Genomic DNA, 15,621 nt, shown 5'->3' on the forward strand with positions numbered 1-15,621 from the left:
ACATGGAAGCATGTGCCTTATTCCCAGCACTTAGTAGGAGCAGAGACAGGAAGATGGCTGAAGCCTGTTGGCCAGCTAGTCTGGCCAAATTACTGAGTTCCAATAATGTCTCAAAAAAAATAAGGTGGAGAACAGCTCAGGAATGTAACCGATGCTCACTTTTGTCCTCAATATATTCTGGAACACATAAGCATACATGTACCCATGTGCACATGTATACATACACATAGCACGAAAAGAAAAGTACAAGGGGGCGGGGCGGTCAGTCTTACAGAGATCTACAGAAAAAATATTGCAGGGACTCTTAAAAATACATGTGAGAGAAAAAATACATGAAGAAACTGAGGAAACAATCTGACCATCACCACACACGGTCCTGTAATTTCTCTGAACATAATTAGCAATGTGTACATTGAGTTGAGGGACTCAGCAGAGAATATTTTTACAAAATTACTAACTGTATTCGAAATGTGCTGGGATTGGGTATAAAAGGTCATCCCCTTCAGCTTTGTAACTACTGGAGGTCATTAATAGGAAATCTCATTTAGAAGCAAGATCTTTGCAAATGTACTTATGATGAGCTATTCTGGGTTAGCATAAGTGCTAATCGAATGGCTGTTGTCATTATTAGTACAGGGAAACATGGACAAATACACAGACTATGAAGTCTTGAACATGGGAACATAAGAGGAAAGAATGGACTGATGTCACTACAAACCAAAGGATTTCATATTTGACAGGTGACGCCAAAAGTTGTACCGATTCCCAAACACATTTCTCTTCAGGTGCATTCCGAACCTGTTCACAGCCTGATTTAAATTTTAACCTACAAAAGTATGAGAAAGTAAACTCACTATTGTCTATAAATTGCTCAGTCCATGGCAATTTGTTACAGAAGGCTTAGGAAACAAACTTTTCTCAGACATAAAATTAAATAAGGATCTATCCAAATGAAACTATCTGGTTCTTTTCTCTTCCATCAAACGAAGTAAAACATTTTAAAAAGTATCTCACACACTTTAACAACCCAAATACTGAGTTCAGCCAACTTTTATTTATGAAGTGCTTACTGTATAGATCTTGCCTTGCGCTAAGCCCCACAGTGGCATTCAGCACCTACTCTTAAAGTTATGCTTAGTTATAGCAAAACACTGAGGAAGATGGGAATTCTGAGATGGTAATATATCAGATGAATGGTCTGAGTTCTCATAGGATGAATTTAAGGTGAGGAAATAAGACAATTATATTTTAGAAAATGCAAACCAACTTAAATTAAGTCTTGGAATCAGGGCAACAAGATATAATGGTCTTTTGCAGAAAAGAGCTGCTCAATAAATGTTTAATGAATTGGCTCCTTTTTAATTAAGAACAGATCGAGACTACTAATGTTTCTGCCTTTCAAGTCTTAGTATTCACAGTTCTAAGTACAATTATATGTTCAATTAATCCATAAGTATATTAACTCAGAATTTTTAAAGCTGGTGAGTTAAATGCATGTGGTCCATTCAAAAATTTGTTAATTTATTTGACAAATAGTTATTAAATGCCAGGAATTTTGTTTCCAGCCATTCACAAAACATATAGACCTTTATTTCCTGGAGCTTCAAGTTTGGCAAAAGGGGGTGGATGTTATGCACAGAAGCACACAAATGACTACATATTTCTGGCGCACACAGGATGCCATAGCTGATCACGGAGCCTCGTCAAGGCTGGGGAGTCAGACCAAGAGCCCAGGTACAGAAATCTTCAGAGAATTCATACTTGAGATTTGGAGGTGAGTAATACTTTTTAACAACACCAAGAAAAAAAAAAACAACTGCAGGTATGAAGGGAACTAGAAGATTCAAAAGCATGTGGAGGTTCCCTATTCCCACACAACACTGCAAGGGGAAGCAGCAGCTCACTAGATTTGAGAGGCCTTGGAAAAATGAGGCGGCAATGTTTAGCACAAAAGCTCCAATAATGCAGGGTTCTGAAAACAACAAGGTCAGACTAAGGTGTCAAAAAAAATCCCTCTTTATGCTTGTCCTAAACAATAAGCGTAACTGCAGTACCTCTGTCCGCTTGTTCTGTCTGTACAGGAGCTCACTATGCAGCCACAGAGGTATGGACCGGGAAAACAGCTAATGACCAAGGCTCTAATTTAACCAATTCAGCAAAACCAAAAGTGACGTCTTCAGCACAAAGGCCCAGCACTAACCCCATTAATAGTGCAGACTCTTCAAAAGCCTCAGAAGTGAGAACAGTGGCTACCTCTAAAAGCAAAGGAAAGCAAGAGCTCACGAAGTAAGTGTGGACAGTGAGAACTCGGGAGACTCTCATGAGCCCACCCTGGAAGACCAACATCCTCTCCCAAGCCTAAACTGCCAATGCCTAGGGTGGCAACGTGATTTTAAAAGGTAAGAGCTTGAACATCCACTGCAGCTGAATTAGGTTTCCTACTCAGTTCATCACTGTAGGAAAGACCTGGCAAAAGCATAGTATATAGCAGACACTCCATTGAGAAAACTGAGTCTAAGAAAAAACAGTTCTCCCCTCCCTGGTCCTTACCTTCTTACCGTCCTTACCTTCTTACCGTCCTTCCTCCCTCCCTCTCTCCCTTCTTTCCTCCCTCTCTCCTTCCCTCCCTTCCTCTCTCCCCACAGTCCCCCATCTACTTTTCTTTACATCCCAAGGGCTAAGATTACAAGTGTGTACCACCATGTCCTCCCTTTTTACATGGGTCCTAAGGGACTCAAACTCAGGTCCTCCTGCTAGTGAGGCAAGTGGTTGACCCACTGAGCTGTCACCACAGCCTCTCATTTTTAATCCCTTAAAAAAAGTAAAATTGACTTGATGTATATAATGTCTTTTGTCACTTCAGTAAGGGGGCAGGGGGCACGGGATGAAACTGAGATTGTCATCATAGCGAAGAGTAAACAAGAATATTTTAATGAGCACCCTATGACATAAATATTTATGAAAAGTCATTTTTAAAGCAGTAATGGGAGCAGACACAATTTTCAGAGCTTAAGATTGAAATGGGCAAAGCAGGCAGTTTCCTCACCATGGGATGAGATTTGCTTGTACAGTAGTTTTCCTTTTCTTTTTCAAATTGGTATGTGTGCATAGTATGTATGTATGTATGACTGTGCACATATGTGTGCTCATGTGTGTGCATGAAGGTACATGCATGGCACAGCACACCTATGGAAACAAGAAGACATCCTCAGGTGTCAGTCCACACAATGTCTCTGCCTCCCATCCTACCACATGAGTGCTGGGATTACAGGTATGTATTAACACCACAGGAGCAATGGAATTACATGTGTGCATTAACACATCCATTTACAGGTGTGCATCAATACTACACGAGGGCTAGGATTACAGGTGTGAATTAACACCACAGGAGCATTGGGATTAGAAGTGTGCATTTACACCATAGGAGTGCTGGGATTACACATGTGCATTCACACATCCATGCACAGGTGTGCATCAACACCTCAGGAGCACTGAGGTTTACAGATGTGCATCAACATGTCCATCTTTACATGGCTGCAGGGGATCCACACTCAGGACAGGACCTCATGCTTGCATGGCAAGAACATTACCCACTAAGCCATTGCCATAGCCCTCCAACAGTTTAGTTTGTATTTGAAAAAAAGGAGGGGGAGGGAGGGAGAGTAAAGAAGGAAGAGAGAGACTGATGACATTCACAACTCACCTTAAATACTTCCATTGGAAGAGGAGACTCTGCAGCAACAATTAGGGCTTTTTCCAGAGCACATTTCCATTCAGAAGTCATCTTCAGAGGATAGAGTTCTGTATCAACAGCAAACCACGGAGAGTTTAAGGACTGTAATGCCGTTAGCTGGTTCTTTAAACGTTATCTTTCCTCTGCTTCTATGGTACCACAGCACTTGGCGAGTGCCCTGCTCACACTTCCCCATAAGCAGCCACCTGCTAAAGGGATCCTCTGAAATTAAAGAGCAGCTTGTGATTCTGCTATTAGAGATGGAGAATACTGACAGAACTCTTCCTTGGGGAACATTTGTATGTGTTCTGTTGGTCTCTGTAAGTAATTTAATGGCATTAATCACATTACCAAGTCCTGTCATCTACAGTCATGATTCTATGTATCATCTAAAACATCTTCCCACTGATAAAGAACTGGTCCAGCACCTACAGCTATTATCACACATTCCCATTAAATCTACAAGCTCACACGCTCACACACACACACATGCACACACCCATATAAGTCAGAAAAATTATTAAAAGGCAAATTAAAATTTACAAACCAAGTTTTATATTTACACATGAAATGTTCCTCACATACCACATGTCGCCCATATTTTTCCCCCAGGCGCTGGAGGAGGGGAAGGATTTACACACAGAGGTTATACAGTCTGCATACAAAATTAAAAGGAAAAACACTGTTGAGCACTGTTTTCACGTATTGCTGAAACTGTAGAAGAATTTTATGGCCTGATCACAACAGATTTAAGACCTTATCAAAATAGGATTTGTGGAAGCTCTCATTGAAAGTAGATGTGTTTATATCATCCCTACATCAACCCTCACTGCCTCAGACAGACTGTTGGGATATGAATATGAATTTAAGCACACTTAAAAAGCAACATTAAACCTTTGGGCTATATTTTTAATTTCTTGCATGTCTGATTTTTAGCATGAAGCCATATATTTGGGTCCCTACAGCTTCTAAACTCACCTTGAGCTCAAAGCCCCCGTTTTAGTAATTTATTTAGTATTTGAGGGGATATAATTACAGTTGATAAAAGACCATACCAGAGTTAGCCAAGTTACCCACACGCTATTTGCTGTCTTTACAAAGAGGGTGACTTTGGACACAGTATCTTCTATTCTTCTGATATTCTTTATAGCATTTCAGTTAGAACTTTTTACTTCTAGCAGAATTTTTCCTCTAATCTGACATTTTTTATGTAGGGACAAAAATGCATGTGATTTTCCTTAGTAGTGGCTTCCTCCCCTTGATGCTATGCACTCAAACAGTGTGCTACCATAAACCATTAGGATGCTTTTATCAGATGTCCTGACACAGCAATTAGAAAAGGAACTAACACAGATGGGATCTAACACCATGGCAAGGCACTCTCTTTTCTGCAAAGGTAAAACTCAGTTTGGACAGCCATCTCCACCACCTGTGAAGACAAAACACCTCCAAGATACAATACACAGAGAACACTATTGCCTGTATGTGTTTCAGCAGTCAGAGCCACTCTGGGTACACAATCAACAGGTCTATTAAAAGGACATAAAAGATGTTCTCAAAATGACCTGCAATGCAGGGAATTTAACAGTGTTCATCAGACTCCATTTACTAGTCGTGGGAACAATTAAAAAGAAGACCCTCGCACATCTGTCACCAGGAGTCTAGAAGAAAGTGAAGAGATCTCCCTTCAAGCAGAAGTTTGGAATGTTCTGGTAGAAAGTGTTGCAGAAAGCACCCACATCACTATAAATAGGCAAACAAATAAATAACCATAAGTAAATGGAGGTCTTGTGGAACGCCCCTCTTTCAGATGTCTAGTCACCACGATGAATCTGTTTCTTCCTTCTCCACCTGGTCCATACCAGTGAGGAAAGATTGAGCAATGGTTACTAAGAGACAGGAAATCTTGGATAATGTCATTAATTGAATCTGATCTTTCGGAATTGCTGCGTAGAACCTCCACTCTCCAATGCGACATTTGGAGCAAAGGCTTTAGAAGGTGATGAGGGTTAAGAGGAGTCTGGTGAAATAGCTTTTAAGAGTACTGGTGCATTCTCCTTAAAGAGTCAGCTTGAAAGCAGCCACTTGTAAGTCAGGGAGCCCTCACCAGATCTCTAGACAAGCTGGCACTCTTGTTTCAGCTGTCTAGAATTCAGAACTGCGATAAAATAAATGTCCACTGTTAAGCAACCCAGACTCTGGTGTTTTGTTTGGGCAATATAAGGAAATGATTTCAAATACATAAACAGTTTAGGCAAGAAGCATTTTAGGTTCTATCCCCAAATTTCTTGATTCCAGGATCTACCTAAATGTTTGAAAGAGTTGATTTCTTTTGAAATCAACATGGAAGAGATTAAAAAAAAAAAAAAAAAAGACTAGACTTACAAAAGCATAGAGTGTTGTTTCCTTAGCTTCTGTTAAGACTGAAATATCTATCATATCGTCTAAACATCAACAGCCAAGGAAGCAAGTGGGCTTCTCGAGCTACCCCTGACTTGACAACCTTCTTGGAAAGTTAGGTCCTCAGAAGTGGACAGCATAACATTCAGTACCTTTCCTAGATTTTCCAAAGAACAACGTCCCAGCCATTTCCTAATACCCATTCCCATTCTCCAAGCTCACACTGAACAGCCCAGGAAGAAAGTATCCTTTAAAAAGTAAAAGAAGGAATCAACACCAAGTGAAGAGTGGGGATTATTTACGACCATGCCAATGACACTGGAGAAAAGGCATGGCAAAGGGAATCTCGCCAGCAGGGTCAGCTTCCACAGCCTTCCTCTCAATGCACACAAGCAGTCTACTGCATTTCCCCCAATGCCACCTCTGCAGATCTACTCCTCTCCCCCAGTTTTTGATGCTGGTAATTTTGTATTGGTTTATTGGTGTCTGGGGGAAAAAAAAGAGAATCTTTCTAATATTTTCTGTACTATTTGAAACTTTATTCATGGTGCCATTTCAGTTCAGGAAATAGTGTTACCATTTAAGTGGCACAAGGTACCCCGAGATTTGAAATTAATTTACACAAATCTAACATATCAGTTCTGTTCCCATGTGCAAAATCGGAGTAATAATTGCCTCTTTTCTCAGGGGTATTGTTTCATTGAATGAGGTAACAGAATCTAGTTTTCATCTTTTAACTACTATATGTGAGTGACATTTTTGTCTTTTACTTTCTCTCTCCCATATACAGCCATTATGTCAACACTTTAAATGTTGGAGAAGTAACATCTTGACAAATCACTTGTTCAGTCTTTAGATGAACTCATGAGCTCTTTTGTGAAATCAACATTCTGTCCAGAAAATTCTAAGACAGATAAGCACGATTTATTCATGCATTGTAGACATAGAGAGTTATCAAAAGTGAGAAGACTTATAAGCGAATATTTCCTAAAGTGAGATTTTCTACACCACCTTTTGAGTTTTAGTCCCAGAATTTCATTGTAGGAAAAAAAAAACAAAGAACATAAGAATGACTGGAAACTCTTTGCTTTACTATAAATCCTTGCACTGGCAAGGATAAGTTCCTTCTAGAATTTATAAAGCAATTAGGCACTGGGCTGAGATTTACACAGCCACCTTTCCCCACAAGTAAATTTTTCCTGCCAGGTTATGAATCCCAAGGCAAACTTGAGCTCAATTTTTTCTCACAGCATGGACAAGACCTTTGTTTGTTATCACCCAAAATGCTTAAGGTATAAAAGGATTTGTTGGCTGCTTCTCAAAATGTCAACAACAATACGGCTATTATAAAATACCAGGTTACACATCTATCCACCTGTCAGATTTAACACAGGTGCAAATACCCGGGGTCCAGAACCAGGAAATATACTACAATCAAAGCCCCTGAGTGACAGATAAGGTAAATATAACTTCTCACTTTCCTGTGCACAAGACTCACACAGGCAACCAACACAGGAGCAATTTTAATGAAGTTGCAGACTAATTCGTTATTCTAAATATACCTGTAAAGCTGACTACAGAATAAAATTCTACCAGGAAAAAACATTTCTTCCTTGGCATGTATAAGTGCATTAACAACGTGACATTTCTGTCCCTAGGTTTTCTGCCAAAAGGCTGGTAAGAGTACCATTGGTCAGCAGAGGCAATGAGATGCACTGGATCTAGGACCCAGGAACTCCAACTGCAACACCCAGGCTACTCCCTGCAAGCTCCAGGGGTTAATGGAAAAGCAGCTTAATCTTAATCCCAGTCCTGTAATTGGCTGTAGAAAGAGAGTCACAGCAAACATGCACCACGTTTTTAGATCAAAATAAACAACATAACAAATGTAGAATCACCTGGAATATAACAAATATTTAAGAATGGTTATTCTGTAAATATGAGTTTTTTGACAGATCTATCAGAGGGAAGAATGCACTGTTCTATCCAATTAAGCCTATACAAAGCCACTTGTCAGTCCACTTGACACTACCTGGTAACTTGACAGGCGAAAAGGGTAAATATATTAATCCTTTCATTGCTGTCTCCTTGTCAAAATGAATTACATGATCATAAGCAGGTGTTATGGAATTTGTATGGGTGGACATATAGAAAAATAAATAGATAAATGATAGATAAGTGGATGGATGATAGTGGATCGTTAGATGACAGACATGAATGGGTTGAGTGAATGGAGATAGCCTGGTGGATGAATGGAATATGGATGGATGTGGACTAATGAATGGGTATGATGGGTAGAGAACAATTAACTGACCAATGTGAATGCATAAATGAATGTAGGGCTGCATAAGTGGTAAGAGGGAGGGTAGGGAACAGGATGGATGTGGATAGATGAATGGGTATAAACAGATTGATGGATAGAAAGAAAAAAGGAAGTCAGAGAGGAGAGGGATGGATGATATACAGATGACTACAGATTGTATAAATGGATGTATAATTACATACATGGGTGGGCAGGAGGATAGGTGAAGAGATGAATGTGGGCAGAAAAATGGGTGAGTGGATGAATAGAAGCAGGTCATGAGAAAGATATACAAGCAAACAGAGATTGTGGAATACACTATCAAGACTACAACCCTAAAATATGAGGACACCATGCTCGAATCCCAACCTATCACTCCTGTCATTTCCCAGCCAGTGACAGCATAGGAAGCAGACCAGCTTCCTGAGGGTACAGCACCACATTCTCCTTTGAGATGGTGTCTACTCAGCACCTTGGATTTTAGTCTCCGTATAAAAGAGTCTGAAGTTAAAACGCTTAAAATCCACACCCTGGCATATAGAAGACACAGCAGAGGAAGCGTTCTGAGACACATCCACAGTAGTTTGCCATCTCAAAGTACATCACAGAGGAACAGTGTCAGTTCTTACCTGAAGGTGGATCCATTCTGTACTTATTCTCTTGACACCAACCAACTGGTCGAAGTCTGTAATCCAAGTAAAACAACCACTGGTCATAGGATTCAGTGTCCTCCAATCCCACATAGCGAAGGCGTAATCTTCCTCCGACATTTTCAATCACACTAACTATCCAGTACTGAAAGGGGTTCTGAGAGTCCTGAAGCTCTATTAAGGAATCAACTGTAATGAGGTCTATAGGGCCTTTCCCTCGCAGAGGCTGTTTAAACAGAAGCAAAACTCCGTATTTTAAACTTGACTTTAAGGTTCTCATGGAAACAGATGACAGCAGAAGATAATATTTTTCTCACACCATCATCCAAGCTATTGCCAAACAGTCTGGCATCACCCCCTCCCCAATCCTCTGTTCAGTCATCACCCCACACACACCCACTTCCCTTCCCTCCCTCACACACATCCACAAGCCCACATCATTTCCCAACAACAAAAATCACATGTAAATAGAAAACAACAGTTCATGCCAGTATTTTATCAAACAAGTTACAATTCCCAAATAAAATAACATCTGTTAGAAATTAGTACATTTTAAGTAGAATTATACTCAGATGCACCCAGAGTTAAAACACCTGTTAATAAAGTGTCTATTTTCAAATGGACAGATGTACCTAATATAATGCTATGAATCTCTACCTTGACCTTATAGTGTCATCTACTAACAGCCTGAACACTGTCATACACAGATTAAGTGCAGGTGTGTACAGATGTGGAGATGCCTATACATGTTTGTGTTCGCTCACATTCAAATCTTCAATGTATGTGAGGGCGGGGCATGTAGATAGTGCGGCTGCACATGCCTACACATGCCCAGAGGCCGAAGGACAACCTCAAATGCTGTTTCTCAGTCATCATCGGCCATTTTCAGAGAAGCAGGGTCTCTCTCTAGCCTGGAACTCCAATTAAGTAGGCTGGCCAGCCAGTGGATCCAGGGCCCTGCCTCCTCCTGCTTCTTTCAGAGCTTAGATTATAGGATCAAGCATTTTTTGTTTGTTTTCTTTTTAACATCTGGCTATATTGTGTGAAGTTACTTCACTACTTAACCTGGGCATTGGTTTGGAAAACCTCTAAATACTGCCCCTTCTGAGGAACTCTCGGCACATGAAGAGAATAACTACTACTTAATCTGGTAATTGATTTGGGAAAATTTAAGTACTGCCCTTTCTGAGGAGCGTGCTTGGCATTTAAAGAGTGTCTGTTTAGCCAACTTCTTAGGCAAATATGTTTAACAGTTAACAAAGTGAGGCAATTCATCCCTCTGAAAAGAGTAATCATCATTGTAGTCTTTTAACCCAATGGTCAAAATTAGCCATTAAGATATATATATCAGGAGAAATCATCACAAGACACTTGTGAGCACTATATCACATAATGGTTGTCTTACATATTAATAACATTGCCAAGGAAGAAAATTAAGGTTAAAAAATAATAACAACAACAACACAACAATAATAGTAATGACAATAAAAATCCACATCTTATTCCCAGCCATTCACTTAGGGTTCCCCTTTCTGAGGTACCCTTGAAACAGAGTTGGTAACTTAATGATTACATGTGACACACTGCCTTTGTCTTCCTGTTCAAGTACATATAAGAATTATTAAAGTTTCATTATAACATTTTCAGACACATCATCAAGACGCAAGATGAAATTGCTCTGCTTCTATACCTAAAAGCTACGTCAGCTACATTCCAATATAGTTAGCCTGTCTCCTCTTGTTTTACAGAGAAAGATGATCAATAGTCTTAGGTAACACATACGTGTGAAATCATGGAGTTATTATGCACCCAAGATGAACAACTAATGTTGCTACTTATTAATGGGCTCCAGAAGACTATGCTTAATCATCACCTACCAAAAAGTTATCCTAAAAGATAAGGCTTAAGGGTAATTGTAAAATGCACTCGAACAGAGAAAACTTCCCATTTATTGATTATAACACAGGAAACCATAAAATACCAACCAAATCCATCATCTTTATAATTCAGGGGAAAAAAAACAGGAAGTTAGGCTGTGAGAATAAAAACATCAGTGTGCACATGTATCCGCAGAAGGATATATGCGAAGTTGCCACTAGATTTGAGATCACAGGACCAGAGTGCTTCAGGGCTATAATAGATGAATAATAGCAATACATACGCCTTCCAGAAGGTTTGCAGGCGCTGTCCGAGAACCAGTCAAATCACGTATAAGGAATTCTGTCCAGTCTGTGTACTTCTCCTTGATTGCTAGCAAAACAAGGGAGAAAAAAAAATAAAACAAACATTTCAACACATCAGTGGAGTATCAAACACTCACAAGACACTGCAGTTCTCTGTATGTCCAAGTTACTTCATAATTTTTCTGAATTTTATGCCTGATAAGTAAGTAAAGAATAATGAAATTACAGTCATGTATCTGTTATCAAGTATGGACATCATACCTACCGTGTACCTGGACATCTAGAGAGGGAAACAATCTGTGTCCCTTAGGATTTACACCTGTTTAGATACCCATCGGTAGCAACAATGAAGACATGGCAGCAGTTTGAAAAATTGTAAGAGAAAACATTTAAGTAGGGCTAGAGCATCAGAGGCATATTTCCCAGTGGGAAATCAAAACCAGGCTCTGAACTGTGTAACAGGTTTACAGAGGAGGAAGAAAAGAGTTTTCAGGTAAAAAGAAATGGTGTATGGAACAGCATTTATCCCTAGTATATGAATGGACTTTGGGAGCCCATTAGACACAGAGGGATACTCCCTCAGCCTAGACACATGGGGGAGGGCCTAGGCCCTGCTCCAAACAATATGACAGACTTTGAAGATGCCCCATGGAAGTCTGCTCCCTGGGGAGCAAAAAGGAAATGGGATGTGGGTTGGTGGGGGGGAGGGGAACAGGGGAGGACAGGAGGGTACAGGAACTGGGATTGGCATTGGAAACAAGATTGTTTCAAATTTAAATTTTAAAAAAATTAAAATACAATGCATGACATTCTCACAAAAAAAAGGAAGAAGAAATAATGTGTGGTAATGAGAATGATGGTATGAAATCGATAAGGGATGGGAGGGCTCGGGGTAAGCACACTTCACTGAGAAATGATGTTCAGTGGGCAGCTGAAAACATGGCAGTCAGCACAGACATTTCAGAAACCAGAGGTCTCTGTGAGAACAGCCTCACAAGACTACGAATGTCTGAATGTAATTAAGATTATAAAAGAGGAAAAACAGGTGTTTCTGTGTCTAGGTGTAAAAGCCCAGGCTAGAAAACAAGGCAGATAGCATTGTAAAAATGAATGGAGTACATCCGAGACATTATCTGAAAAGGCAGTTAAGACTGAGTGGGTTGCTCACTTTGTACAGGGCTTGTCATGAAAGCGGGAGGACTTGAGTTCCACCTCCAGAAGCATTAACAAAAGGAAAGAGATAGAAGAGAAGAGAAGGAAAGAATAGGCAAAGCTAGGTATGGTGGCATGTGCTTGGTATCTCAGGACTGGGAAGGTGGGTTGCTGCTCTAGCAGAGGGGCTGAGATGGGTTCCCAGCACACACACTGGGCAGGTAACAACTGAAGTCCAGCTCCAGGGTATCCAGCAACCTCTTTTGCCCTATTAGCACTTGCACTCATAGGTGGTCACACACACATACACATAAATTAAAAAACAAAATAAATGTTCTTCAAAGATTCAATAGTCTTAACCAAACTGGCATCAGAATGGGGTCAGCAGCACCCCCATAAACATGAACCTCATGCAACACTTGCCCAGAACTCAAGAAGGATCAAGTTCCAAAGGAAAAAAAATCACCTATGATGCTCCTACCTCATACAAGGATGGAAAGTGGGTCTTATGTGCCACAGCAACATCCCAGGCCTGGCTATTACCTCTTTTTTTACACCTAGCCCACCCCCTACCCCATTTAGAATACTGTTTTTCTTATTTTATACTCAGGTGGCAAAACATTTATTAATATGTGGAGGAAATCTATGTCCATGCATTCTGTTACCATAAGTAGAAAATATAATTATCATTTTTGTCAATGCTACAGTAGTTTTTAAGAATAACTTTGTTCTTTGATTTCTTTTGCAGTGATGGAGCGTGAACCCAGAGACTCAAAAATGCTGGACAAGAGCCCAGCCACTAGGCTACAACCCCAATCAATGACCTAGTCCTCTTGTGTGGTCAAGCTGACTAAGACCAGAATTATAGACACACAGAAAATTAACTGACACTTGCCTTGTGCTTTGCACACTAAGAACTCCCGCTTACCCAGTCCCAGTTCTCCCCTATCCATGGGGCTGTTCTTTAACTAGCTCTTGCTCTTATAGAATAAAACTAGAAGACAGTCAGCCACAAGCCTCCAGCAATCCAGATACCATATATCAAGGGATCTTTCTACTACAATCTGCAACGCTCCCATTTTTTCTAAAGTAGATAAAGCAGTCCCAGGTAAGATGAATAGCAGGAAAGTGTATGCCTATTCCAAAACGCCAAGGTTAAGACAAAATATACAACTGTATCTGGAAATATAAATTTCGAAGCATATCACACCACCAATAAAGCAATAAAGGGCCGTTGTTTTTCCCTGAGCTTAGTGGCTGCTCCTGAATCTCCTGATACTTTAACTACTATCTGTGGTCCATGACCCCACAGTCAGTGTCCTGCTACTCAAGCTGTAGCCTGGTCCCACCAGCACATCTCTGCTGCCGCCACCAAATGTAGTTTGGTCTCCATCATTCTATTTACCAATAAAGACTCAGGAGTCAGATGTTTAGGTGAAAACCTGCTGGCTCAGAGAAGCTGAGAAGCAGCCAGCTTGCCTTTTTTTGGCCAGAGACCCAGCAAAAGTGCGTCTCCCCCACTGTCCCAAACCAAAAACGACTGCAAAATTCCAAGTCCCTCCCTACTCGTTCCTGTGTGCTTCTGTATCTGTCTTCCTGGCTCCTCCATATTCTTTATGGCTAATTTCTGTCAGTTAGTTCCTGGTTCTGCCCCCTGAGCCAAGGTTGATGTTATTAAGTCTTGGGGTTCACAGTGCGATCAAATATTCAGCAACACTGTGTCTCACAGAATTTTTGTCTATGTCCAATGTTTCAATATACAAAATGTCCTAGAACTCAGTAAGAGGTATATAGTCCAGATCTTAATATTTTATGCTTTTATATGTTATTTGTGTGTGTGACTGTGTTTGTTGGTATGCATATGTGTATGTGACTATGGGTGTGTATCTGTGTTTGTGACTGTGTGTGAGATTTTGTGTCTGTGTGTGTGACTGTATGTGACTATGTATGTATGTATGTCTGTGTATGATATCATGTGTGTGTATGATTGTGTGTGAGAAAGATTGTGTGTATGTGTGTCTGTGAATATGCACCTATGTATGTCTGTGTGTGAGTTTCTGTGAGTATGCATCTATCTATGCCTGTGTGTGGCTGAGTGAGTCTCTGTGAGTATGTACCTATGTATGTCTGTGTGTGACTGTGTGTGAGACTCTGTGAGTATGTATCTGTACCTACGTGTTCAACCTTGGGCTGACCTTAGGCATCATCTACCTTATTTTTGAGAGACAGTGTCTCTCACTGGTATACAACTCACCAGCTAGTATGGGCTCTAGGATCCTGTCTTCACCTCTGCAGCATTGGGATTGCAAGCACCTGCCAGCACATCTGGTTCTGGGGATCAAACTCGAGTCTTCATGCTTGTGCCTCAAGAACTTTATGGACTGAGATTCCTCAATAAAGATCGTCTTAAAAATCTATCTCAGAACTTTTTCCAAAGTTCTATCCAGTTACAGTAAGTAAACAGAAAACTTTTTTAAAACTCAAAGTTTTATTCCACAAATGTGTTATTTGGGAAGGAACCTTCATTGAGACCATGAGATCCAGAAAAGAAATGGCAGACTTTGTGTGAAGACATTTAGGGATGGCCCCAAATCCTGCATCAGCTTTCACAGGATTAGAAAGCAATAAAAGGAGTAACAGGCAGGAGATTCTGTCAGTTTTCACTCCAAAAGAGCACCCCTACTACCAGATTTCAAGCCCAATCAAGTGGATGTCAACACATAGCTCAATGACATGGTGCCCTTAAGGGCACCATAGTCTACAGATTCCAGCCCAGAGTATAGCTGTCCATTCAAGCAGATGGGAGGGGAGGATACACCAAGAAGCCTCTGCTTGGCAAAGGGGAGAGTGTGTCACGTGATTCACAATGGCTATGCATTTTCTTCAACTTCCCATACACCTGGTGAACTAGAGAATACCAACCACACCATGCCTTTCCACCCCTCTGGGAGGCAGATGGAAGTCACAATGGGGGGAAAGGCCCTTTTCATTTAAATGGCCTCTAAGCAACACAGAAATGGTTTTGGACACTAGCTTGTCTTGTAGATGTTAAAAAAACATAGGGTATTTGGTTGATATCCATGAACAATTTATTTCAACCAAGCCTTCTCTGTGGACTGTAATTTAGTTTGTAATGGATTGCGCTTTAGTCTCTGGTGGTCTCTTCCTTATAGGATTTTTTTCTTTTTCTTTTTCTTTCTT

General features: G+C 40.5%; 1 protein-coding gene across 2 annotated transcripts in view; it reads right to left on the minus strand.

Annotated features, from left to right (window-relative positions):
* Window positions 1–15,621, minus strand: part of Sfmbt2 (Scm like with four mbt domains 2) — a 155,662-nt gene that overhangs the window by 83,512 nt on the left and 56,529 nt on the right. For both annotated transcript variants that reach the window (XM_051194829.1, XM_051194828.1), the window contains exons 4-6: window positions 11,247–11,335; window positions 9,065–9,311; window positions 3,704–3,801 (exon numbers count right to left, since the gene is read on the minus strand). In XM_051194829.1, the coding sequence (XP_051050786.1) occupies window positions 3,704–3,801; window positions 9,065–9,311; window positions 11,247–11,335 (434 nt within the window). The remainder of the gene's footprint in view (window positions 1–3,703; window positions 3,802–9,064; window positions 9,312–11,246; window positions 11,336–15,621) is intronic.

This window comes from Phodopus roborovskii, unplaced genomic scaffold (assembly GCF_943737965.1).
Source record: "Phodopus roborovskii unplaced genomic scaffold, PHOROB, whole genome shotgun sequence".
In the NCBI taxonomy this organism is placed as follows: domain Eukaryota; kingdom Metazoa; phylum Chordata; class Mammalia; order Rodentia; family Cricetidae; genus Phodopus; species Phodopus roborovskii.